Raw genomic sequence first — 24956 nt, forward strand, 5'->3', positions numbered from 1 at the left:
TTATATAAATATATATTATACAATCTATTAAATTACATATTAAACAATATATGAAAATATATATACATGTCGGAAATTCATAAATATCCAAATATTTCTTTTTGATTTTTGTTAAAAATAAAATTCAACTTATGTAATTTTTTAACCCATTTTATAAAAGCAGTGTTTAGAAACCGAACCATATTGGCCGTCCAACCAACAAATAAATAAACAAAAATAAAAAAATAGTTGGTTGTTCGCAAACCAGCTTTCATACCGAAAACAACAACCAAGATAACAATAAATATTTTTAAAATTAAATAGATGTACACAATAGTTCATGCACCGCCTAGTGATAATAATAAGTCGGATGAAGGATGTACTACCTTGTCTTTTATAAATGTTGTTTTTTTTTCTTGTATTCTCATTTGAGCAATATGAGATGAGACATAGTATTTATCTAGAACCTTGATGTAATAAGTGACACAAAGATGGTTCAATTAAATGTCAAATGACATAACTATATTTTTGTTTATTATATTAAGGATGAGTTTTTATTGTTTTCTTTTTTCAGCGGCACCAGAATAGACATTGTTCGAATTTAACACTGTAAGAAAGATAACTATTTAGATGGAATTAAAACAAATGTGTTTAATAAATTTAAATTTTTATTTTTATTTTTCGAGTTAAATTAAATAATAATGGAATACCATTTGAATTGTATGACAACGGACATGTAGATGCATCAACTAAAACATTAAAACAAATAGGTACACTATTATATGGTAGTTGTAATATAAAATAAATACATATCCCTCAAAATTTAATTATAAACATGTAAACGAATGATACTTTGTCGTATAACTCCTGTTAAAAATATCGTTTTCCGAATTTATAAGATGAGCATTTGATCGTTTAAACATTGCCTTATTATTTGACAAAATAAAAACGTTTATAAAAAGGAATCATATGAATGGTAGAAGAAGTATAAAATAACATTAATTGATAATGAAATTTTGTTTTTATAGAAGAAAGAATTCAAAAATCAAGAAATACATTTAGTTGTGTATATAAAAGGTTTTAATTTTTTTATTTTAATTTAATTATAAATAGTTATGACATAAAGTTTCAAAGATAGGATACCACTTGACAAAATATTAGATCACTTAGGAGTAATGTGGTTCAACCATCATTTTTGTTTATTATAATAGCAGATTACACTTTTTTTAGTTAAAATTTAGTAAGAGCCCCTTATATTTAGATGGTGGGGAGTTACACTTTTTGCTTAGTCATCCAATGGGAAAAAAAATTGGTAAATGAAAAATAAGCTCTATTTTCACAAGAGGTGTTGGTCATGCGTGATTGTATAGTCCAAAGTCCACGGGACCATTAAAATGGAGTTTTATTTATATCTAGTTTTCAGAACTGAATCAAAGTGTTCTTATATCTTAATTGTAGAACTATGGTTACTGATACGTTGATGCCGGAAACAAGAGTGACTAAGAGCAAGTTGATCTTCGGTTTCTTTGTTGTACTTTATGCATCAATAACTTTTACCTTTGGTGCAGACACGATATCTGCAAACCAAATCATTAGATATAATGATACCATTGTTTCGCCACAAGAAACCTTCGAACTTCGTTTCTTTAGCCTCGAAAACTCCACGAACCATTATGTCGGGATTTGGTACAAGAAAAGAGCGAACGGAACAGTTGTATGGGTAGCCAACCGTAACACACCACTCACGCATACCTCCGGCGAGCTAACTCCCACCCTTCAAGGAGTTTTAGTTCTTCGGGACGCCACCACGGGCACTGTCCTATGGAACTCAACCAGCAAGACATCAGTCAGCAATCCTATCGGCCAGCTTCTAGATACAGGGAACTTCATAATTTATAAAGAAGGCGACAACATCAATCAAGAAAATCCCATATGGCAAAGTTTTGACTATATAACAGACACTTTACTTCCCGGAATGAGGTATGGTATGAATTTGGTCACCGGGTTTGAAAGGCGCTTCAGGCCATGGAAATCCGACAATGATCCAGCTTCGGGTAACTATTCATTCGGGATTAATATCAGCGGTTATCCTCAGGTGATCCTAATGGACGGCCCGAAAATAAAGTTCCGGGGAGGTCCATGGAATGGACTCAGGTATACTGGGTTCCCAAATTTGAGACCGAACCCGGTTTTCAATTACACCTTTGTTCTTAATCAAAAAGAAATTTACTTCCAGTTCGATCTTATAGATACTTCGGTTTTGATGCGGGTGGTGGTACACCCAAACGCTAGTATAGCGCGCTTGTTATGGGATGATAGCAAACAAGATTGGAACCTTTTTTTAGCCCCAGAAAGCGATCAATGTAATCAGTATGCTGTGTGCGGGCCAAATGGGAGATGCAACGTTGACAAATCCCCGGTATGTGAATGTTTGAAGGGGTTTGAACCCAAATCTCCTGATCGGTGGAGCGCTGCAGATCCGTCACAAGGGTGTCGACGCGCCATCCCTTTGGATTGTGGACCGGGGGAAGGGTTCAACAAGTATTCTAACTTGAAATTACCCGACACTCAGTGGTCAAGGTATAACCTGACCATGAGCCTTGTGGAATGTGAGAAGATGTGTAAAAGCAATTGTTCATGTAATGCTTACACAAACTTGAATATCTCGGAGGGTGGTAGTGGTTGCTTGTTATGGTTTGGTGACTTAATTGATATCCGAACGTTTGGAGAAAACGGGGACACTCTTTATATACGGATGCCGCTCTCACAGTTAGGTAAATCAAAACAAAAACTACATTTTAATTTTCATAAGAAAACATGTACAAGGATGAGGAAAAGTATTTTATTATTATTAATTACTGTCTTCATATCACATGAACATTATGTTTTTGCACAGAGTCGATAGGAAACAGGGAGAGCTTAAGTGCATGGAAAATAGTACGAGTTATGGGGCTCATAGCATTTGTGGTTTTGGTGATCCTACTTTCAATATGCTTAGTTTATCGTTTGAATAAGAAGCAGAAACATCAACAAGGTATGAAGTTCAAACACAAACGTACTTATAAACATGTCAGGCTCATGTTTGTTTTATCATCAATTTAGAACAAAAACGGTTAATTATTTCCCAGAATGTAATGTACACTGAATTGAATGAAGTCCACAGACCAATTTGTAATAGAGCTAATATTTCCCAGAATGTATATTAACAGGGACATCCAATAACGAGTTTGAAAATGATCATGAAGATAGAAGTGGTGACGACGATTTAGAGCTACCACTCTTTGACTTGTCTACATTACTTAAAGCTACAAACAACTTTTCAACAAACAACAAACTCGGAGAGGGTGGTTTTGGCCCGGTTTACAAGGTATTCTATGAGTTCATTACCTCTTTAATTTGTTTAAGAAGAGAAAAGAAAAAAAAAGAAAAGAAATGAAATTATGAGATAGAAGAAACAAAATTAAATTAAAAGAGGTGATTTTATTTGGTGTCCTAGAGTTCAATGAAAATGAAAAAAATGGAAAAAAAAATTGAACAATTTACATGTTCCTGAATCGAACAAAAAGAAAAGAAAATCATGATATTACTAATATATATAAAAAGAACAATTTACACCTAGAGAAAGTCAAACATATCAAGAGAGTCAATTTTACCATCAGTTTGAGCTCATATTCATTTTAAATTTCTATATAGAGATCCATGTTCTTTAACTTGATTCTAACAAGAAGAAAATATCTCAAATGGTCACATCGTTGAGATGATACTCAAACAAAACCAACCGACCAAAGATATTATTATTAATTAACAACTAAATTCTCCTTATCTTTGTATTGCTCTTGTTTTACTCAAACACAATACGAAGACAGCCTTCTATTTCATCTTCTATCTTCATTCTGATTAATCCAATTACTATTCATACGTACCAACAAAAATCTTTTCATTTGTAACGGTTAACATTTCTAAAATTATACTCTTTAAGTAAAACTAAAACAAATAATAAACGTGATAAATGAGCTGAACATGTTTTGCCTTACAAGGGCTCGAGCTCGAGATCGGCTCGTTTCAAGCACTTTTTCTAAACTCGAGCTCGAATAGAGAGTTGTTTTCTGAAGATCGGGCTCGACTTGTTAGCTAATTACATATATATAATTTTTTTATATAAAATATGATAAAACTACTTTTAAATAATGTTAATATATAAAAACAATTTAAAAAATATTTGGTTGTTTAGAGTTCCTAAGAGTTATTAACTATTTTAGAGTTTTAGAACTCTAAAATAGTTAAGAACTCTTAGGAACTCTAAACAACCAAATATTTTTTAAATTGTTTTTATATATTAACATTATTTAAGAGTAGTTTTATCATATTTTATATAAAAAATTTTGATTACATATATTAATCACAAGTTTGCATATGTGTAAAATTTATGTACTTGCAAATTTATATAGGTGTAAAACAAAACATAGATATGTATAAAAACTAATTTTTAAAATTATAATCGTAAGTACAGATATAAAAAATAATAAACTACACTCAAATAACATTTACATACAAAAATTTTTATAAAAAACTTTAGTTTTCATGAGTTCCTTCAAATTCTTAAATAATTTAGTAGTTCTGTAATGATACTCATCCTATATATATATGATTATAATCATGTGAGAACCATTTTGAAATAAGAACTTTAAGAATCATTTTATAACAAAAATAAATTCTTTTAAAAAAATAAAAAAAGTTATAAAACAAAAAAATCCGAAAATAAAAAAAGTGTAAAAACCAAAAAAATTTATTTTTCATCCCGGTTTTATAAAAAAATAAAAAAAAACTAAAAAAAAATTATCGGTTTAGCAAAATTATACACATGTGTATAATACTTATTCTTTTTATAATATACATGTTATTCTTTATACACATATGTACAATTATGATATATGATGATGTGCATATGTGTACATTATGTAAATCGAGCTTAAAAACAGATATACATATGTGTATACCTAAGTTTTATTATTATTTTTTATTTTTTTAATTAAAACGGGATGAAAAATAAAAATTTTTGGTTTTTTTCACATTTTAAAAATTTTCATTTTTTTCGTTTTATAATTTTTTTTATATATATTTTTAAAAGGTTTTTTTGTGTCTCAAAATAGTTCTTAAAGTTCTCAATTTTAAAAAGTTTTCTTAAGATCCTTATATATATATATATATATAGAGAGAGAGAGAAAGGTAGGGTAGCAAAAGGACCCACATACCCATGAAGACCATCCGTGGGTGAAAGAGGACTTCCACAGAAGTCACCCGCGGAACACATTAATTACCCGCATAACTTTAGTCTGAGGAAGAATAAGAATAAAGTCCAACGACTATTTGTGGAGTAACCTAGACGTCCTCAGAATTCATCCGCAGGGTGCTATTCCCACCCGCAAAGGAGACCAGAGAGACAACTGTAGTTAAGTCACTTCCTTCTAGATGATTTGCAAAGATTATTTCTTGGAAAGCACGTGATGCAACAGCCAATAAAAGGAGGTCAGGTGGCCAGGTTGTTCTAACCGTGCACATGGCTATTTAGCTCGACCTATCGTATGCGAACACGTGTCCAAGTTGTTACAACAACGTCTTCTAAAAGAGGGACAGCTGGACCAATAATATTCCCTAATCCCTTCGGCTATAAATACCTTCGCCATCGTCATAAGGTATTCATTCACTCACCACGATCTACTCTAAATACTTAAGTACTTTTCTCTCCTTTAGAATGGTACTTATTCTCACGCCGGATAGTGGTTACAGGAAGACACCCCCGCTTGTCCTCCCCGTAACGAGCTCACGATGGTTATTTTGCAGGTTTCTATCACTAGACTTAGGAGATTGATCCTATATCGTTAATTTACAAGTTGTTTGACCCGTATCCTGTGGACTCATTGATCTAACCCCTTGGGGATTAGATATGTGTTTCTTCATTGGCGTCATCCGTGCTGTGATAGTCAGATCCATGGAAGAGAAGAAATTAATCGTCTGCGACCAGTAGTCCGTCATACAGAGTATCACAATGATGCGGAAAAAGACTTCATAAAACCATACCGACCCGCAGCATTCGTCGAGAAATCAAAATTTGTCCCGCGTATTTCCATGGCTCCGTTCCCAGTCAACGTGAAAATTCCTACCACCTTAGGGAAGTACAACGGAATGTCTGATCCAAGCGATCACCTACTTAACTTTGTGGCAGTAGGTGGGGTCAGTGGGTGGACTCTACCTTACTAGTGTCACATGCTCGCGTTAACATTAACGGGGGCAGCTCAGGAATGGTTTAAAAAATTACCGGATGGACAAATTAAGAGTTGGGACGATCTAGTGGCTAAGTTTTCTCAACATTTTAGTCAACAAAAGAAGCACACTCGAGATCCTTCTGAAATATTAGACGTCGTTAGGCGTGATAATGAGTCTATTGAAGACTTCATTTCTCGGTTTAATGACGAAAGTTTAAACATCGGAGGAATCAGCGAGGATATGTTGAGGGGAGCTTTCCACAAGAATGTGCAGAGTAACGCCCTCATCCATTGTTTAACTAACTGACAAGGATGGAATGCCAAAAGCATAGAATGAAATAATGTCCGCCGCAAAATTGTTTGCAAGAACTGAAAAGACTTTAGGTTCTGAGAGCCCTAAACAGATACCAAAGGTGGAACTTCAAAATTCGCAGATGAACAGGTTAGCCAAAGGGTCAATTTGGTCAAGACTTCAACCTCTTGCGGAAACTTCGAAGCAACCAGATGCAAGAACACTGATTGGCAACAAAAATAAAGCAAGTACTCTCATGAAGAATACCATCAATTGGATTCCGCTGATAAAAACTCCCTCAGAAATTTTGACCATTGAAAACAAGAACTTTAGGAAACCTCAGCCGATCATGAAGAGAGCATTTCACGATCCTAAGAAGCATTTTACGTTTCATGATGACATCAATCACAACACAGATGATTGTGTTACCTTGAAAAATGAGATCGAAGCTGCTGTTAAATTTGGAAAGTTGGAAAACCTGGTGAAGAATGTTAGGCAGGGTGCTAGCAAAGCTCCCACACAAGTTAATCCCGGCCTGCCTAAAAAGCAGGTCAAAGATTTAAATGTTCACATGATCCAAGGAGGACGAATCAGTGGGAGTAAAAGGCAAGAAATTGATGAGGAAGAATGGAAAAGTGAACCCGTAATATTCCCGCGGGTTAAAGAGGGTCCATGTAACAAGAATTCGCTGATGCCCTGATCGGTTACTACCGATCACATTATTTTTTATTTGACACTGGAAATACGTCGGATATAATGTATGAACAATGTTTTGAGCAACTTGATGAGGAAGACAATGCGAGGCTGAAGCCAATTCATGCGCCGGTGACTGGCTTCTGTTATGAGGTAATGCATCCGCGTGGGGTGATTTCATTTCCCGTTACACTTAGTGATGGAGTTCACTCAAGAACCTAGGATGTAGAATTTCTGGTTTTACCAGCCAAGTCAAAACACGACGTTATTCTGGGACGCGAAGCAATAGGTGATTTTAATGCTCATTCATCCATAGCTCATGGCATGGTAGGAGTTCCAATGCACACCGGAGTAGTAATCATACGCATAAACAGACATTGTTTCACGATAGAAAGTTCGAAACCGAGTAAAGTACCAAATCAAGCTGAGCAAACTGAGCCAAAAAAGTGGGTGTTGAATAAGAAATTTTCAGATCAAACAGTTACGATTGGACCTGCTATTTCTGAGATAGTAAGGACTGTTTTGAAACAGTTTTTAACAAGAAATGTGGACATATTTGCTTGGCAACCCGCAGACATGACAAGCGTTCCAAGAAAGATTGCGGAACACAAGCTGCGGGTGAATCCAACATTCACACCAGTCATGCAGAAAAAATGAAAGATGGGTCCGGAGCAAACTAAGGCTATAAATGAGCAAGTTCAAGACTTATTAAACTATGGTATCATTCGAAAAATTCAATATCAGACGTGAATTGCAAATCCGGTCATCTTTCCCAAAAGTAACGGGACATGACGGATGCGCATTGATTTTAAATATTTGAATAAACCCTGCCGGAAAGATTGTTATCCACTTCTAGAGATTGATTTAAAAGTTGACTCAATAGCTCCTTTCAAATTAAAATGTTTCCTTGATGCTTACATGGGCTATCACCAGATCCAAATGGCGGCAGGTGATGAGGATAAAAATTCATTTCACACTGATCAAGGCACATTTTGTTACAGAATGATGCCCTTTGGATTAAAGAATGCGGGTGCCTCTTACCAGCGTTTGATGGATGAAGCTTTCAAAAATAAGATTTGACGTAATCTAGAAGTGTACATGGATGATTTGGTGATAAAAAGTACTGAGGAAAATTAGATGTTGAGGGATATAGAAGAAACATTCAACACCCTAAGGAAGATTAACATGAAACTTAATCCTAGCAAGTGTTCTTTCGGAATAGAAGAGGGAAAGTTTTTGGGTGTAATTGTCATGGGTGCAGGCTTCAAAGCTAAGCTAAACAAGGTATAGGCAGTTGCCTGCATGCCTTCACCTTCGTCCCTTAAGGAGGTACAAACACTGAATGGCAGGCTGGTGGCTTTGAATAGATTCCTAGCCAATCGTGCGGCTAAATCGTTCCCTATTGTATCAACAATGAGAAATTGTTTAAAAAGTGCACATTTTAAATGGACCGCGGAAGCGGAACAAGCGTTTTTGGAAGTTAAGAAGTGTTTAATGGATTTGCCTACCATGACTGCGCCGCAGGTCGGAGAACCATTGACGCTGTATCTTTCAGCATCTGACGTCGCCATTGGAGCTGTACTATTGACAGACAGAAAAAATCTCCAGACTCCGATCTACTACGTGAGTAGAACATTGATAGACACAAAAACAAGATATTCGATGGTTGAGAAGTTAGTGTTAGCATTGGTTTATGCGGCCAGACGCCTCCGAAGTTACTTTCAAGGGCATACAAATAATGTGTTGACTGGATACAAGTTAAAAAGTGTATTAAGTAAACCAGAATTGTCTGGAAGATTGGCTAAATGGGCTATTGAGTTGGGGGAACATTCAATTGAGTACATACCTCGACCAAAAATCAAAGTTCAAGTGCTAGCAGACTTCGTCACAGAAGTTCCGCGGAGCAAAGAACAAGAGTGCCTGATTGAAAAACATAATCCAATACCTCCCGAAAGAGACCAAATTTGGTCATTGTTTATGGATGGAGCTTTAAGCGGTGAAGGGTTAGGCGCATGGCTTAGACTGGTTAATCCTGAGGGGCACGAGCTCACTTATGCCATAAACTCGGACTTCAAGAGTACAAATAATGAGGCGGAATACGAAACTTTCTTGGCAGGACTGGGTGCGCAACACTTAGAGGAACGAGTAGACTTTATGCTAATAGCAGGGCAGATTAATGGGGCTTACGAAGCGAAAAATGTTGTGATGGCTTCATATCTTTCACAAGCAAATGATCTTATTCTCCAATTCTTATCTTGTAAAGTTATTCACATCAAGAGAAGTGAGAACAAGTCCGCAGATGCTCTGAGTAATTGGCTTCAACGAATTTTGAACATTTTGCCAAAGACATCTGCGTGGAAGTCCTTGAACAACCTTAAGTTCCGCAACATCAAGTTTTGGTCATACAAACACGAGTTGAATCTTGGATGACGCCGATCCTGGCGTACTTAACTTCTTGTGTCCTCCTGGACGAAAAAGCAGTGGCCCGCAAACTCAAACATAAAGCCTTGAATTATCAAGTACAAGAAGCAATTTTGTACCGCATGTCATTTCATGGTCCACTCTTGAGATGTGTGGATGCTGATGATGCAAATTATCTGATTAGAGAAATCCATGAAGACATTTGTGGTCTTCATGCGGGTCCAAGGATGGTAGTGCCCAAACTCATGAATGCAGGGTATTATTGGCCGGGAATGCATATGGACGCAGTAAAAGAGGTCAGAAAGTGTGACTCATGTAAACTCCATGCTCCCAATACCCTATGACAAAAAATAAATTAGTGCCGGTAACGTCCGCATGGCCGTTCTAAAAATGGGCCATTGATATCATGGGTCCATTCCCAGAAGCCCCGAGATGCAAGTTCTTGATTATGGCAATTGACTACTTCACTAAATGAGTGGAGGCTACGCCAGTAGCCTCCATTACTGCAGCCAACATCAAGAAATTCTTATGGGAGTTCATCATCTGTCGTTTCGGCCTCCCGCAAGAATTGATTAGCGCTAATAGAACCCAGTTTGCAGATGATGGGCTTCAAGCGTGGTTAAAAGAACTTCTATCACTCAAGTGTTCACATCAGTAGCCAACCCACAGGCCAATGGCCAGGTCGAAAGAGCCAACAGAACCATCAAGGATGTAATCAAGTCGAGACTAGGTACCAAACGGACGGATGGGTGGACGAATTGCCCCATGTGCTTTGGGCTTTCTGTACCATGAAGAAGACAAGCAATTCGGAAATACCATTTAGTTTGACGTATGGTACCGAGGCTTTGATCCCGGCTGAGATTGGGATTCCATCCGCAAGAATTTTAGCTAATAAAGACAACAAGAATGAACTGCGGTTGAACCTCGATCTCCTTGAAGAAAGGCACGAATTGGCACTGATACGTGAACATAGCTTCAAGCAGCAACTACAGAAGTATTATAATTCACGAGTCCAGAAATACAACTTCGATGCACGATATTTTGTCTTCTGTAATAACGAGGTGTCAGGGAAAGAACCAGCAGGCAAACTTGCCCCAACTCGGGAAGGGCATTACTGAGTGAAAGAAGTATTATCGAAATGCGCTTACAAGTTGGATAAATTGGATGGGACAGTAATTCCAAGAACTTGGAATATTGATCATCTAAAGAAATGCTATATGTGAATTGTATTACCGTTTCTTTTATTTTCGGCCTGCTTGCCTTAATAGTTAGTGAGACGTAGTCTTATGTCATCGATTATAATGTAATTAGGATTGCGTGCCACGTTTATTAAAGTAATCGTCTAAACCGCAACGTACTATTTTTCACATTAAATTTTATTCTTGGCCTGCGTGCCGGAGATAACCCGCATGTCATTAAACTTTATTCCTGGCCCGCGTGTCAGAGATGACCCGCGTGTCTTAAACCTTTTTTCCTGGCCTGCGCGCGAGAGATGATTGGCGTATCATTAAAATTTTATTCCTGGCCCGCGTGCCAAAAATGATCCGCATGTTATTAAAACCTTAAGAAATCCTTTATTGACATCTAAGAAGATCCTAAATCTAACACTTATATTATTCATTAGACAAAGTGTAAAGGATAAAAGCTTCTCATATTCAGTCAAATGGGATTACAAAAAAAAGAGAGGGATTACTAAGCATAGCTATATTTATCTTAAGGATCTTGAATAGCCTCATCTTCGGGGCCTCGGATCTGGGAGGAAAGAGTGTCCGGCTTGGGAGCAGCTGGGGGAGTAGAAGGCGCGTCTTCTGATGACTCTTGCAAATATTCTTTTAGGCGCTGGAAGCAATCTTCTGCGGAAGCAAATTCAGGAAGCATAACATGAAGAGGAGAACACAGTTCGTCATATTCCCTCATGCGTCTGTTATACTCTTGCCCGACATTAAGACCGTGAAGCGGATGCTTCTTAATAGAGCGTTGTGCCATTGTGTACTCCACACCTTCCTCAAAGCCAACCTTGCTACCGGCTTGAGACAAGGTGTCAACCAAAATAGCGAGACTATCTGTTAGCTCAGGCTCTTCCTTGATATGCTTGTTAACCTACCAGATATAAGGAATATATAGATGTTAACAAATTATAAGAATACGAGAAAAGAGGGGACGATAAGGAAGGAACATGTACCAGTGCAAGGCCGTCAGACATCAGCCACTTCTTCTGCCTTCTTGGCTCGCTCCTCCACCTCCTTATACCCATCCACTAGCCGCAAATTATCATCATGAAAGGTCTTGGCTCGCTCCTCTAGCTTACCATAACCCTCCACAGCGCGACATATGCGACTTTTAGATCCTCCGCCCGTTTGTCCATCTCCTCGGTCTGCTCCTTCCGCAGCCTTATAACCTCTTACCCATATGTTTGAATCAAGTTACCTTGGTTGGTAACTTGAGTTTCCAGCGCATAGTTAGCTTCAAGGGCTTTGGCCAGGTCTGCCTCCTTGCGTCTCGTCTCTTCCCGGGCGGCCATAAGTAAAGCATTATGTTTTTTGCGCGCATCCTCCCATTGGCGGGCAGCGGCTGCTTGTCTATCTTTCTCTGCTTGGAGGGAAATTTCTGCGTCTTTTAGCTTCCACTCAGCAGTATTAGCCTTAAAACTTTGCTCCTCAGCCATCTTCTTGGCTTCCTCGGTCGCCCGAGACATTTCACTCATAGATTGCCACTCTCGCACAATTTCTTGACCATTGGCTACAGTGTTAGCTAAGACAAGGTTAAAGCTACGAGCGAGATCGTGGCGGGGGCGTCTATGCTGGAAAAAACGTTCAGCAGGTGGGATGTTTCGGCTCACAAACTCAACGCATACATTCTGATACGTAAGACAGGATTCCTGCACCAAGGTCCAATGTGGGATGTACAGATGGTCATCCTCCCTGGGGTTCGCCACCCCATAATAATTTGCATTTGAGTGTTGGGAGTGAGTTGCCTCCCCACCACCTGCTTGACGCCATGGTGACGAAAAAGATAAGTGGGGAGGAGACTGCGGCGGAGAAAGTGGAGTGGGACGAGGAGAATCATGCGTCTTCGGGTCCTCAGCATCCTTAACTGGCTCCATCCCTTTCCAACGGACGCATCATCGGATATGATGATAGCGGGAGTAGGAATCAGGTGTATCAGTCGCTTCTGAAAAATAATGAACGCCAATGTTAGAATAAAAAAACACAAAGAAAGAAGACGGTTATTCTGTAATTTCAAATAACTTACGAGCGGAGGCCTGCATCAGCTCCTTCACACAATCCGCAAGGCGGACCTTTTCAGCCCGGATGCCCTCTTCTTCTTCTTGGTAGGCTCTTCCTCAGCATCTGCGTGGCTGGTTTCCGCATCACTTGCTTTGGAATCCCGTTGTTTCCTCTTCTTCTCCAAATCTGCCAATGCACGCAGAACAACCGAAGTTTCAGGCGTGTCATCAGAATAGTATTCTTCACAGGGTGATGATTCGTCACTTGAGGATAGAAGTAAAATCACTCCGTCTGAAGTCAAAACATTTAACGGTCGCGGGTTCAAAGAAAACACACCTAATTGGAATATCGCCTCAGAAACTACTGTCTCGGCGCATACTTTAGTAGGGAAGTGGAAATGATCACACGACTTGTCCAGGATGGTCAATGCTTTTGCATCACAGATGTGCTTTTGCTGGCATCCAACAGTTTTTTCTGACAAAACATCAAGCATCGCCCCCTCTCCTTGAGAAACACAAAAAAAAAATATTAAAAAATATAAAGCCAACGAAGAAAACATGAATAACTTACTTTCGTCCGCATTCTGGAAGAACGGTTCGAGATCCGGATATGGCCACAAACGGCTCATACCAGCCCAAACGAGGGCTTCCTCGGGTATTGCTCGCATTGGCGTGGGCTTCCTCAGGTATTGCTCGCATTGGCGTGGGCTTCCAAATCAATGTCTTGAACCACTCCTGGTCCTTAAAACGCGCGACGTTCATATCCAGAATCTTCTCGTTGGCAGGTCGATGAACCGTTGTGAGCAAAATCACGTCCTCCCGCATCCAAGAAAATTTTGTCCTCCAATCATAATCACTGCGTGGTGGCTCGGTGCCTATTACCCTCTTGGACATGGTGGCACAATTAAACCACTTACCGTGGCCGCGCATCTTGTAGAAGACGCAAAATTTCTCAACGGTGGGCACAATATCATTCTCCTTACAGACGAACTTGAAATGGCGAATTCGCAGTAGGCCGAAGGGGTGCACCTGGGATAGGTTAATCCCATGACCGGTCAAGGCGTTGCCCAGGAACTTGGTTATCGGAAACCGAAGATTCCCAGAACAGAAGAATTCCGAATATACGGCCCTCTTACCGGACGTCGACTTGTCGGTGGTAGAACTGGCAACGGGAAAATCCGGTTCCCATTCCGGTGCTTTCCCGTTTATGGCGATGAGTTTTTTCAAACTCCGACTGCTTCCAATTTATCTCAACCGTCTCTATAGATGGTGAAGACGAAGCTTTCTTATATCCGGCCATTATATTAGTGGAGAATGGAAAACATTAAGCAATCGTGAAAAGTGGAAAAGGTTGAATCGACCAATTGAGAGAAAAGCTAAGAAGAAAATGAATAATCGAAGGAGATAAAAGATTCAAAGGGGATATAACCGCCCTACTTATACCCATCGATGTTAATGCAATAGGAGTTTCGACAGTGGAGAGAGAAATAGAAGGTCCAATAGGCTCGCGCCACGTCACGCGGGGAAACCGAAAAAGCGAAAAGGCGTCGACTGTGCAACCCCTGCAAGCTGTCACATCATCCTTTTTCATGGTTATCGTCACAACACAAAATATCTCCACCAAACATAGAAATTCAAAAAATCCCCATGAAAGACCTTAAGTCCAAATTTCACCTGCATAAAACTTCACGCGGAAGAAGCAATGGACTGGGGGAACTTATAGAGGTAGGGTAGCAAAACGAACCAAATACCATGAAGACCATCCGTGGGTGAAAGAGGACTCCCTCTGAAGTCACCCGCGGAACACATTAATCACCCGCATATCCTAAGTCAGAGGAAGAATAAGAATAAAGTAGAAAGACTGTTTGCGGAGTAACCTAGAAGCCTCAGAAGTCATCCGCATGGTACTATTCCCACACGCAAAGGAGACCAGAGAGTGACGTCAGAGGGATAGATGTAGGTAACTAACTTCCTTCTAGATGATTTGCAAAGATTCTTTCTTGGAAAGCACGTGATGCAACAACCAATAAAATGAGGACAGCTGGCCAGGTTGTTATAACCGTGCACATGGCTATTTAGCTCGTCCTATCGTATGAAGACACATGTACAGGTTATTACAACAACGTCTTCTAGAAGAGGGACAGCTGGACCAATAATATTCTCTAATCCATTCGGCTATAAATACCTTCGCCATCGTCACAAGGTATTTATTCACTCACAACGATCAACCCTAAATACTTAAGTACTTTTCTCTCCTTTAAAATGATACTTATTCTCACCCCGGATGGTGGTTACGGGAAGACCCCCCTCTTGTCCTTCCTGTAACGAGCTCACGGTGGTTGTTTTACCAGTTTTTGTCACTAGACTTGGGAGATTGAGCCTATATAGTTAATTAGGTAGTTGTTTGACCCGTATCATGTGGACTTATTGATCTAACCCCTTGGGGATTAAATCTGTGTTTCTTTAATATATATATATATATATATATATATTAATTGTTTTAAATAATTTGAGAAAAACCTTAAAGTGGCCTAAGCTCGACTCAAGCTCTTTTAGTACCATAAACGGGCCAAATAAGACCTGCGGTTAATCACACAAAACACAATATAGATATGGTCTAATAGTCAAATTTATTAAGTTACAAGATTGTCTAACACCAAGTGTTGTTACTAGCATATTAAGTTTTAGTGTTGTTACTAGCATATTAAATTCTACTTTAAAATAATGCATTATTAGGAAACGAACATTTTTCTTTTTTCTCAAAAGTGTTGTTAATAGCATATTAAATTATAGTTTAAAAATAAACACATAATGCATACGAATGTTTTGTCATGTGTGTAATTTATTGGTCTAAAACCAACGGTAGCAAATTAGAGCACACTAGAAAAAAACATATATCATCTTCAAGAAGCTCATTAATTTGACATTTTTATGTACTAAGCTAACCAATATCAAAAAAGTATTATCTTAATGTTGAAGTAGGTGATTTAACTACAACTTACATTCTAAAATCTGTGACTCAAAGAAAGGAAGCTTCAAAACAATAATTGAAACTCAAATATTATCACGTATAGACTTTATTCACTAATGATCTAGATATTTAAGTAGATATTTAAGGGGTAATTTCATAGAATAGTAACCAAGTTTCAAATGTGGTCCAATTAGGTCACTCAACTTTAAAAAATGTTTCAATTAAGTTACTCAAATTTTATATTTTATTAAATTAAAAGTTTTAACATGTTTTTTTAGCCTTTCTCTTTTTTGTTTCATATAGGAAATTTTTTTATCTTTTTTTTTATGTTGACGTTGAGTGGCGAAGTGAATTTGTTTTTTTTTTTTTGAATTTTAATATAATTAACGTTTTTTAAAATTTTCTAACTTTAACTACATATATTGCAAATTACGACCTCCACATCTTATCCTTCATTTCTTTCTTGACGCACAAAAAAATCGGTGAGACTTTAATTGAAGGTTTAGTTACCCGATTTGGAAAAAATATGCATGAATGACCTAATTAAAACACTTTTGAAACTTGGTTACTATTCTATGAGATATTCCAAGATATTTAAATTCATACGTGATTATAACCATGAATATCAACGCATTAACAAATTCTTGTTTATCATACAATCAAGATCGTTTTTGATCATATGGAAAACAAAGATAAACAATCAAGATTTTCTACCACTTACTTAATAAACAAATAAAACAAATAGAGAACCTACCAAGTTCCTAAGAGAAATCAAACTACAATTCTGTAAAACAAATGCAAAAACAGAACCAATTACCTAAATTAATTTTACACTAAACAGTCAAACTTGAGCGAGCATGGCTCGTTTAAGGTACTAGAAAAGCTAGAAAAAGATGTTAGGCTCATTTAATGTTTTTATCAAAATATATAAAAATAATTAAAATGGTATATGAATTAATTAATGAATAATAAACGAGTCGAGGAGATTGAAAAAAACAATTGAAAACCTGAGCTCGGGCTCGGGCTTGGCTCGACTTCCTTACACACTCGGTGCCTACTAGTGTTTGATTGTGTCTTTTATGTTTGAAGTTATGATAATCGTATTAATTATTGAATCTGATCATACTTTTGTAACAATCAAATAGTAACCAAATTTGCTTTTATTGTTGTTGACAATTATGATTATTTAGGGTTTTAATTGAGATGAATTAGGTCAAATTAACACACGGTACTGATGGATATAATTACAAATGGTTCAGAATTAGCTAGCAAAATTGTGTATCCTAATTTAAGAATTATGATAAATGGGTAAATATGTAGCAATTGTTTGAAGTTTCATAATTTTTGTAAGGAAAAAACAGCATGAGTTACCTGTGATTGTCTTTTCTGCTAAGCAGAATTGCACATAACCACCGGAAGAACGGTGAAATCAAATTGGGAGAGATGACGGAAGGTGGCTGTTGAAGACATGTCAGGTAGTGGGAGATAATCCTGCAATCATGTTGACAAGGGAAAACTTAGAATTGAATTTTCAATGTGTATATGGCTTTCCTTTCTCTTCAAATCATTCCAATTTGTGAGGAAAGATATAAACACTAAAAATACATGTTTTTCTCTTCTCCTCTCTTCCTTTCTCTCCATAAAAAAAATCTTTGGAACACCAGTTTTTTTGTTTTCACTGAAAATCATTTCTCTTCTATCTTTAACTACAACTCTGGAACACAACGTTAAGGCCATCGTGGAATCGCTGTAAATATCGAAACATGTTAGGTGTGGAGTATACACTTGCTAGAAACTAAATTGATTTCTAGCATTAACAAATTCAGTGGTACAAGAGCCCAAAACCTCTGATGATCAGGGTTTCCAAGTGATTTCTAGCATCTTCAATTGTAACTATGTACATTAACCTTTTTACACAAACCAAGAATCATCAAATAATTTTGAACTATAGCCCAAACATATCTTTAAGTTGTGGTTGATTCCTTTCATAGTTAGTTAATGAGAACACCCAAGTTGCTAATCACATTAACAAATTCAGTGGTACAAGGGCCCAAACATATATTTAAGTTGTGGTTGACCTCTAACAGATATGCTATTCACGAATCGCTGTGATGTTTCCACAACACCTTCTGATGGCTCCCTTCTTGTACAAGGTATTTGGTATGTTTTATAAATTTCTTTGATAGGAATTTGGGTACTCGCTTTAATACTATATAGGATACTTGTTCTTGTGTTAAGTCTGAATTATCCGGTTAAAAGATTTAGTTAATATCACAAATATATACTAAATATGAAAGGAATCAACCACAACTTAAAGATATGTTTGGGCTATTGTTAAAAATTAGTTGATGATTCTTGGTTTATGTAAAGAGGTTAGTGTACATAAACTACTGTTCTCATATATAAGTATGAGTGATATGAAGAATAACATACACATGATATCTCCGCAATAAGTTGGACATTGAAGGAGATTAAAGAATATATATAATGGCACCCTTATTACATACCAAATCAATCTTTCAATTAGTAAATAACATTTCTTCCGTAAAGCTTGTTTTATTTTGAAAAGAAGAAAAAAAGATGAACATTGACAATAACTCGTCATGATGACCCATGAGTGTTGCTACATGGTGGTTTGTCGACTAGATCGGTTACATTTGTCAGCTAAATCATGTTTAATATGAACACCATTGTCGTGTTTGTGATCAAAAGTGGGTACTACGATTTTCCCAAACACTAATAGTAGAAATTGGAAAAATGACACAAGTCATGTAACATGCAATCTTCGAAAATGTACGCATTTTAATTAACGTTATGTTTCAGGGTGTACTTGAAGATAGACAGGAAATAGCAGTGAAGCGACTATCAAAGACATCCACACAAGGACTTCACGAGTTCAAGAATGAAGTTCTCTTGATATCTAAATTACAACATCGCAATCTTGTTAAGCTTTTGGGGTGTTGCATAGAGGGGTTCGAAAAGATGCTAGTTTATGAATACATGCCAAACAAAGGCCTTGATTCCGTCATATTTGGTAAATGAAATAATGATAAAAGGTTTATGAAAGTGTCAAATTAAAAACTAAAATTCAAACTATTCACAGATAAAGCTCAAAGTGAACTCCTTGATTGGTCTGCACGTTACCTTATTATTAATGGAATTGCTCGGGGACTTCTTTATCTTCATCAAGATTCTCGGCTTAGAATCATACATAGAGATCTCAAACCTAGCAATATTTTGCTTGATACGGATATGAACCCTAAGATTTCAGATTTTGGCACGGCTAGAATTTTTGGAGTAAGGCAGCTTGAAGCTAACACAAGCAGAGTCGTTGGAACATAGTGAGATTTATTTACCCTAACTTCAGTTCAATTTTATTTTGTGAATAACTTACATAAAGTTTTAATTCCTTATAGTGGCTACATGGCGCCAGAGTATGCAGGAGATGGTTTCTTTTCGGTAAAATCAGACGTATATAGCTTCGGCATAGTGGTGCTGGAAATTGTGTGCGGGGTGAAAAACAAAGGATTCGCCTACAAAAGACACTCTAATAACCTTATTGGACATGTAAGTTCAGGTCATTGTAATTTAAGAAGTGCAAATATTATAAAAGGGTAGAAGGCATTGATATTTTTATATAATTATCTTTGCTTTCACTTATATATAAAAAAGATATTAGTATTAATATACATTTTTGTCATTTCAAATATTTTTTTTTGAAAAGTGACGTGTATACGGAATAAAGTATTTTCCGCTATAGTATATCAACAAATACTTTATTTATGACTCAATTTTAAATAAAAGTTATATTTGAATGTGAATAAAAAGATGAAATAAACTTTTAGGGTTTTGTTTAATATTATAAATTACTAGAAAAAAAAACTACATTATCATCGTAAAGAAACATTATATATTAATTTCGCAAATGGAGAGATCTGAATAGAAATATTTAAAAAGAAAAAAAAAATATACATATATAAAACTAATTATCAAATTTACCAGACCTTTTTTAAAAGTTCATCTTCGAACATGTTAACTTTTTCCATACTAGTGTATAGCTTCAAAGAAAATCCAAAATGAGAACTTACGATCGTTTGAGAAAATATATTTAATTATCTAAAATGACCCAAAATTAGCTTCTTTTAATACAATTTGCCCTTGTGAAACACCAAAAGATAAGACTTTGTCTTTGTTTATCTTAATAGGCATGGGGGCTTCATAAAGAAGGCAGATCCTTTCAATTGGTCGCAAAATGCCTAGGTGAGTCAATCAATGTGGCTCAGGTTCTACGATCTATCCATGTCGGTTTGTTGTGTGTTCAACGTCACCCAGAAGACAGACCTACCATGACATCTGTGATCCTGATGTTGGGGAGTGAGGGTCCATTGCCTTCACCCAAAGAACCCGGTTTTTATGCTGGAGAATATATGCAAGATACTGTGCAATCTTCAAGCTCATATGGAATAAGTTCTAACAACGAAATAAGCATTACAATGTTGGATGGCAGATGATAGGACTAAAACATGGAATCAAAAAATGTTAATGAATAGGTTTTTACATATATGTTAAGTGATAATACCAATCTTTTTGTAACTAGAGATTGCAAATAATTGATACCGATGAAACTATGAAATAATAATAAACAACAAAATAAAGAGGGAACAATGCTAGATTTCTCTAAACTATGATACCGGATAAATACAATATATTGTAATAATCTTGGTTGGCCCTGCGAATTTACGTGCCTTAGCCAAACCGAAAAAACACGCCCCTTAAGTCTTAACACACTAAATAATGTAAACGCGTTTTTTTATACGACGATTAAAAATATGACAATAAACATAGCAACTAGCAAAACCATGGTATTAGAATGAGTTTATGACATATTGAATAGACTAATAGCTAACCGAGGATTTGCGAAGCCCTCATTGTAGGAATCGATCTGCCCAAGACACATATTTGAGTTGATGTTGCTAGTACGCTATGATCCAAGTGGGGGTCATACCCAATAACAAGTTAGACAAAGGCCATGATAATTATTATTAGATATGATCTAAGTAATGATTATCAACACTTATATTATTTGGAAAATAATTTTTTTAATATTTGCATTTGTGTGTCAAATAAATTATGTGGATAATTTATATATAAGAGACGTTATTTATATGGATAAATAACAAGTATGTTTAAAAGAAAATAAACAAAAGAAGTTTAGAGTTTTTTTTTTGGGAGGGGGGGGGGGGGGGTGGGGAACCCCATGGGGGGCCGACCCCTCTTCTCTCTCTTCTCTTTTTGTTTCTTCCAAGTACATGCATAGTGTGTGGTTGGTAGATCACTTTTCTAGAGACAACCAAAATTACACCTTCTCTTACACACACAAATCCTCTCTTTTTCTCTCTAACCAGCCGAGAACAAGAAGAGGAAGAAAAAAAGGGGTTTTGTTCTTGCAATAGTGAAAAGGACCCTAGCAACCTAAGGCGATTGTTGAAGCTCGTTGGGTATACAAGCTTGAGGTTTCCTCATTTGTAAGCTAGCCATTCAACTCATTCATCTCTTTCATTTTCGGACTAGAAGGTATGCATGTTAACACCCTATGGTTGCTTTTTGATAGCGTGTGAATCGTATATGGATCCTGGATTGGGTTTAACATAAATCGAGTTTTATGTGTAATGGTTAACAATATTTAAAACTTAATTTCCGCAACGTTTTCCTCATAAAAGGGTTTATTTGGACTTTAATAATCTTGTTAAAACCCAACAATGGCATTAAGAGCCGTGTATACGATTACATGATTCACAATGGGTTCTAAAGTGCTCGGGTTTGATGGTATTCTTTACCATTTTGGCCGAGAACTTTAGGTCTTTTGGTTGCCCCTTTGGTTTTTCAAGTTTGTACCATACATGCATGTGGTAAAACTGGAAAAATTGGTTTTTTGGTTGCCAAATTTTGTTTGGACTGAATCTGTGTTCTGCAGCTCTAGCCGAGAACACAATGGTTGGAAACCATGGTTCTCGGTCTGGCCGAAGACATCCGAAACCCTGTTCTCGGTTGGCCGAGAACTCATGGTTTGGAACCATGAGATTTCGGTTGACCGAAAACATGTTGTCGGTTTGACCGGGAACTAATGGTTGAGAACCATAGTTCTCGGTTGACCGAAAACTAGTTCTCGGTGTTGATCGAGAACAATAGGTTCTCGGTGAACCAAAGCTTTCGGGCCAAAAACTCTGAAGCTTTGGTCTTGGCTGAGAACTATGTGTTCTCTGTTTTAGGCCGAGAACTAAGTGTCTAAAGGGGAACCATTCTGGTCAAAGGTTGACCTGTTTGGCCAAGGGTTGACCTGCTTGTGTTGGATGTTCATAACCTAGCCATGACCTTGTGTATATTGAAGAGACTTGTTGTGATTTATTCATTTGGATGCAATATTCTTTATTCGGGTTTGTAATCTATTTATTCTTTCAAATGGTTTGTAATAATAAGTAGAATAGTTGTATTTCTTTTATTAGACAAAAATGTATTAAGATATATTTTGTAAAAGAAGATGCAACTACAACACCATTTTGGTTGGAGCCCAAGTGGAAGCCCGGAAAAAGAAGAAGGATCACAACTAGAAGTGAACACTTGAAGCATATGGATGCAGAGTCAAGTGGGAGTTCAACATCTCATACCTTGTGTCATGCTCGTCCCTTAGGAGAGACCTTATGACACACTTGTTTCGGTCAACAAGTGTTGTCAAATTTTAGGTGGCTAAGGTTATGGACATGTGATTGTATTTTATGCTTCTATGGTTGATTTATGTTTATTGTTTTATCATGTTTGGATGTTAACAATTAAAATCGACAACTAGCATAAAAGTGATTCCTTTGAAATTATTGAGTTATAAAATTGGCTTTATTAACTATTAATGATTTCATAATAAAATAAGTTTTATTAAAAGGAATTTGAAAATTGGTATTCAAAGATTACCATACATTTGAATGCAGGCAAATGGAAGGTACATTAAATAGTTTTCCAATCTAGAATTTTGAAAACTTAAATCCCTTTTATAACAAGTTGAACACCATCCTTTTATACGACACTCGAGTCACTTGGAGACTTGATGTGGGATAAAGGTCACCTAACCACATTTAAGAAATGTAAGTCCCGAATCTGGATCACTACAATTATGATATCAACAAACAAGTATTGGTGCGGAATACCAACACTTGGTGACTCAAGAACACAAATAAGCACAAGTACGTAACACGGGGATTGCTTCAAAACACACGTATTATTGATATACATTGGGTGCTTAAGCACTATTACAACCTTTTCTAGTAAACACGTAGACGGAAAACTTACAAGTTAATGAACAACCTAAAACCCTATACAAGATATTCTATATATAGGGAACCAACAAGCTGGCCCAAACAACCAAGCGAAAGCCCACCGAGATCCCTACCGAGATCCCAAGGGATCTCAGTTTACATTATTTCCCGTAGCCCAAGCCCACATAATATAGACTAAGTACAAACCATACAAAACTAGACCCAACAATCTCCCCCTTGGTTTGTAGCTTTGTCTTCAGTCATGCTCCATGTAGTCAACATCCGCATCCTTACGCACCTGCCCAGAACTTGCACCTGATAATGGATACAACCATGCTTGTGTATTCTTTGGCGGCCGTTTCAAAGATCGGTTTAGCAATAATCTGGAATGTGCTTAGAGTGTGAATGTCATTCTATCCAAACTTGAGCAGATCCCTTGGATCAACAAATCAATACTGCCCTTTGCCCTTTCGTAGTTTGACAATAGCGGTGGCAGTTGCACTGTCATAGATCCGGAATCTCATATTATCCAAAGTGCCATCTGGAATTGCATCAGGTACAGGAATGTGGGTGGATTTTGTTGTAGCAAGCCACATGACACTGACCATTGTTTTTCCTGTTTTTGGATCTATCACCCCCTTTGCTTTCTTTAAAAATTGCTCCGCAGTTTGTATCGATGGAAAGCCTCGATCAACTTGATTCTTTAGGAAGTTCCAGAAATTCCCGCCCTGTTTGTCATTTGTTGGGTTGTGGACGGGAGAATTGATTAAATCACTAAGATCCACTGTTGTCCAAGAACCAAAATCCTTCATCTTTTTATAATACTATGTGTTCCTAGACTTTCTTTTAACCCACCACATACTTTTATCAGCATTAAATCCCCATGACACGGTCCCCGAATGATCACCATATTTATCTGAGAAGTTTTTCTGGATGGTTATGATGAACCTGTCTGGATGGTCTGATGATTCAACATTCTGGTTTGAGGTTTTCATCACCAGCAGCTTTCTCTGAACTCGATCTGACTTTTCCTTGGTGATTGGTGGTGCAGACATATACTGTTTTAAGGTATCAGACTCATAAATGTTTTCGCTGGGCGAATAGGAGAGCTCTTACGTTGATCAAATTTCGGTGTTTGAAAGGTCACATCATCATTGATTTTAAATTCATCTCTAAACTTTTGAAATAGTTTTTGTTGGAGGTCAAGATCATGGCCGTTAAACCTCCCATACCAGACTACAACTCTTTAATATTGGAATCTTTATCAGAGTTGCTCGCTTCCAGTTCTTGAATGCGGACATCCTTGACTACTGAATCTTGCTCGAGTTCAAAGACTCGACGTTTTAACGAGTGAATGTCAACCGAAGTATCTTCAAGAACAACTCCCTAACCCTTTTTCTGAAGATAAGTTTCTTGCATGACAAGAATTTGGGCAATCTTGTCTGACGTGCCAGAACTTGACTGACCCTGAACAGCTGGGCCAGATGAAACTGAGGGAATATCTGTCTTGAAATCAGAGTCATCAAACATCTGATCTTGAAATACAGGCTCTTTAGTAGATGCATCTTGTTCAGCTAGTGTTTCTGGAGCATGTGACTCAAGTTGATGAGTTTTTTGTTGTAGGCTGGTGGTTGTTGTTTGTGTTGATATGTGGTTGTTGCTTCAGCTTCTTTGTCCAACTCGCTAGATCTCGGATCAATCCTTTTTCGTTTACGAGGGATGAGATCAGCGGTTGGTTCTTCACTCAAATCTTCTTCAATGTTTTTAGCAACTGTCTGAGGAGGTTTAAGAGCAGTTGACTGTAATA

At 37.2% G+C, this 24956-nt stretch overlaps 1 protein-coding gene across 1 annotated transcript; it reads left to right on the forward strand.

Moving 5' to 3' along the window:
* The first annotated feature begins 1347 nt into the window (after positions 1-1347).
* LOC143585136 (G-type lectin S-receptor-like serine/threonine-protein kinase At4g27290) lies at positions 1348-20557 on the forward strand. Its single transcript, XM_077066990.1, has 7 exons — positions 1348-2753; positions 2876-3013; positions 3189-3346; positions 18669-18879; positions 18949-19186; positions 19262-19412; positions 20051-20557. Exons 1-7 carry the CDS (start codon positions 1442-1444, stop codon positions 20354-20356), a joined length of 2514 nt encoding a protein of 837 aa, XP_076923105.1. The 5' UTR covers positions 1348-1441; the 3' UTR covers positions 20357-20557.
* Positions 20558-24956: the final 4399 nt, after the last annotated feature.

This window comes from Bidens hawaiensis, unplaced genomic scaffold, assembly GCF_021521415.1.
Source record: "Bidens hawaiensis isolate Kalapana, Puna unplaced genomic scaffold, B.hawaiensis_p1.1 tig00033581_1, whole genome shotgun sequence".
NCBI lineage: Eukaryota > Viridiplantae > Streptophyta > Magnoliopsida > Asterales > Asteraceae > Bidens > Bidens hawaiensis.

What these genes read in the sequence shown, in the direction of transcription:
- LOC143585136 (XM_077066990.1), top strand. Translation starts at nt 1,442, where the DNA reads ATGGTTACTGATACGTTGATGCCGGAAACAAGAGTGACTAAGAGCAAG. An exon ending in AGCAGAGTCGTTGGAACATA is followed by an intron (nt 19,187 to 19,261) that starts GTGAGATTTATT and finishes AATTCCTTATAG; the next exon opens with TGGCTACATGGCGCCAGAGT. An exon ending in CTAATAACCTTATTGGACAT is followed by an intron (nt 19,413 to 20,050) that starts GTAAGTTCAGGT and finishes TTATCTTAATAG; the next exon opens with GCATGGGGGCTTCATAAAGA.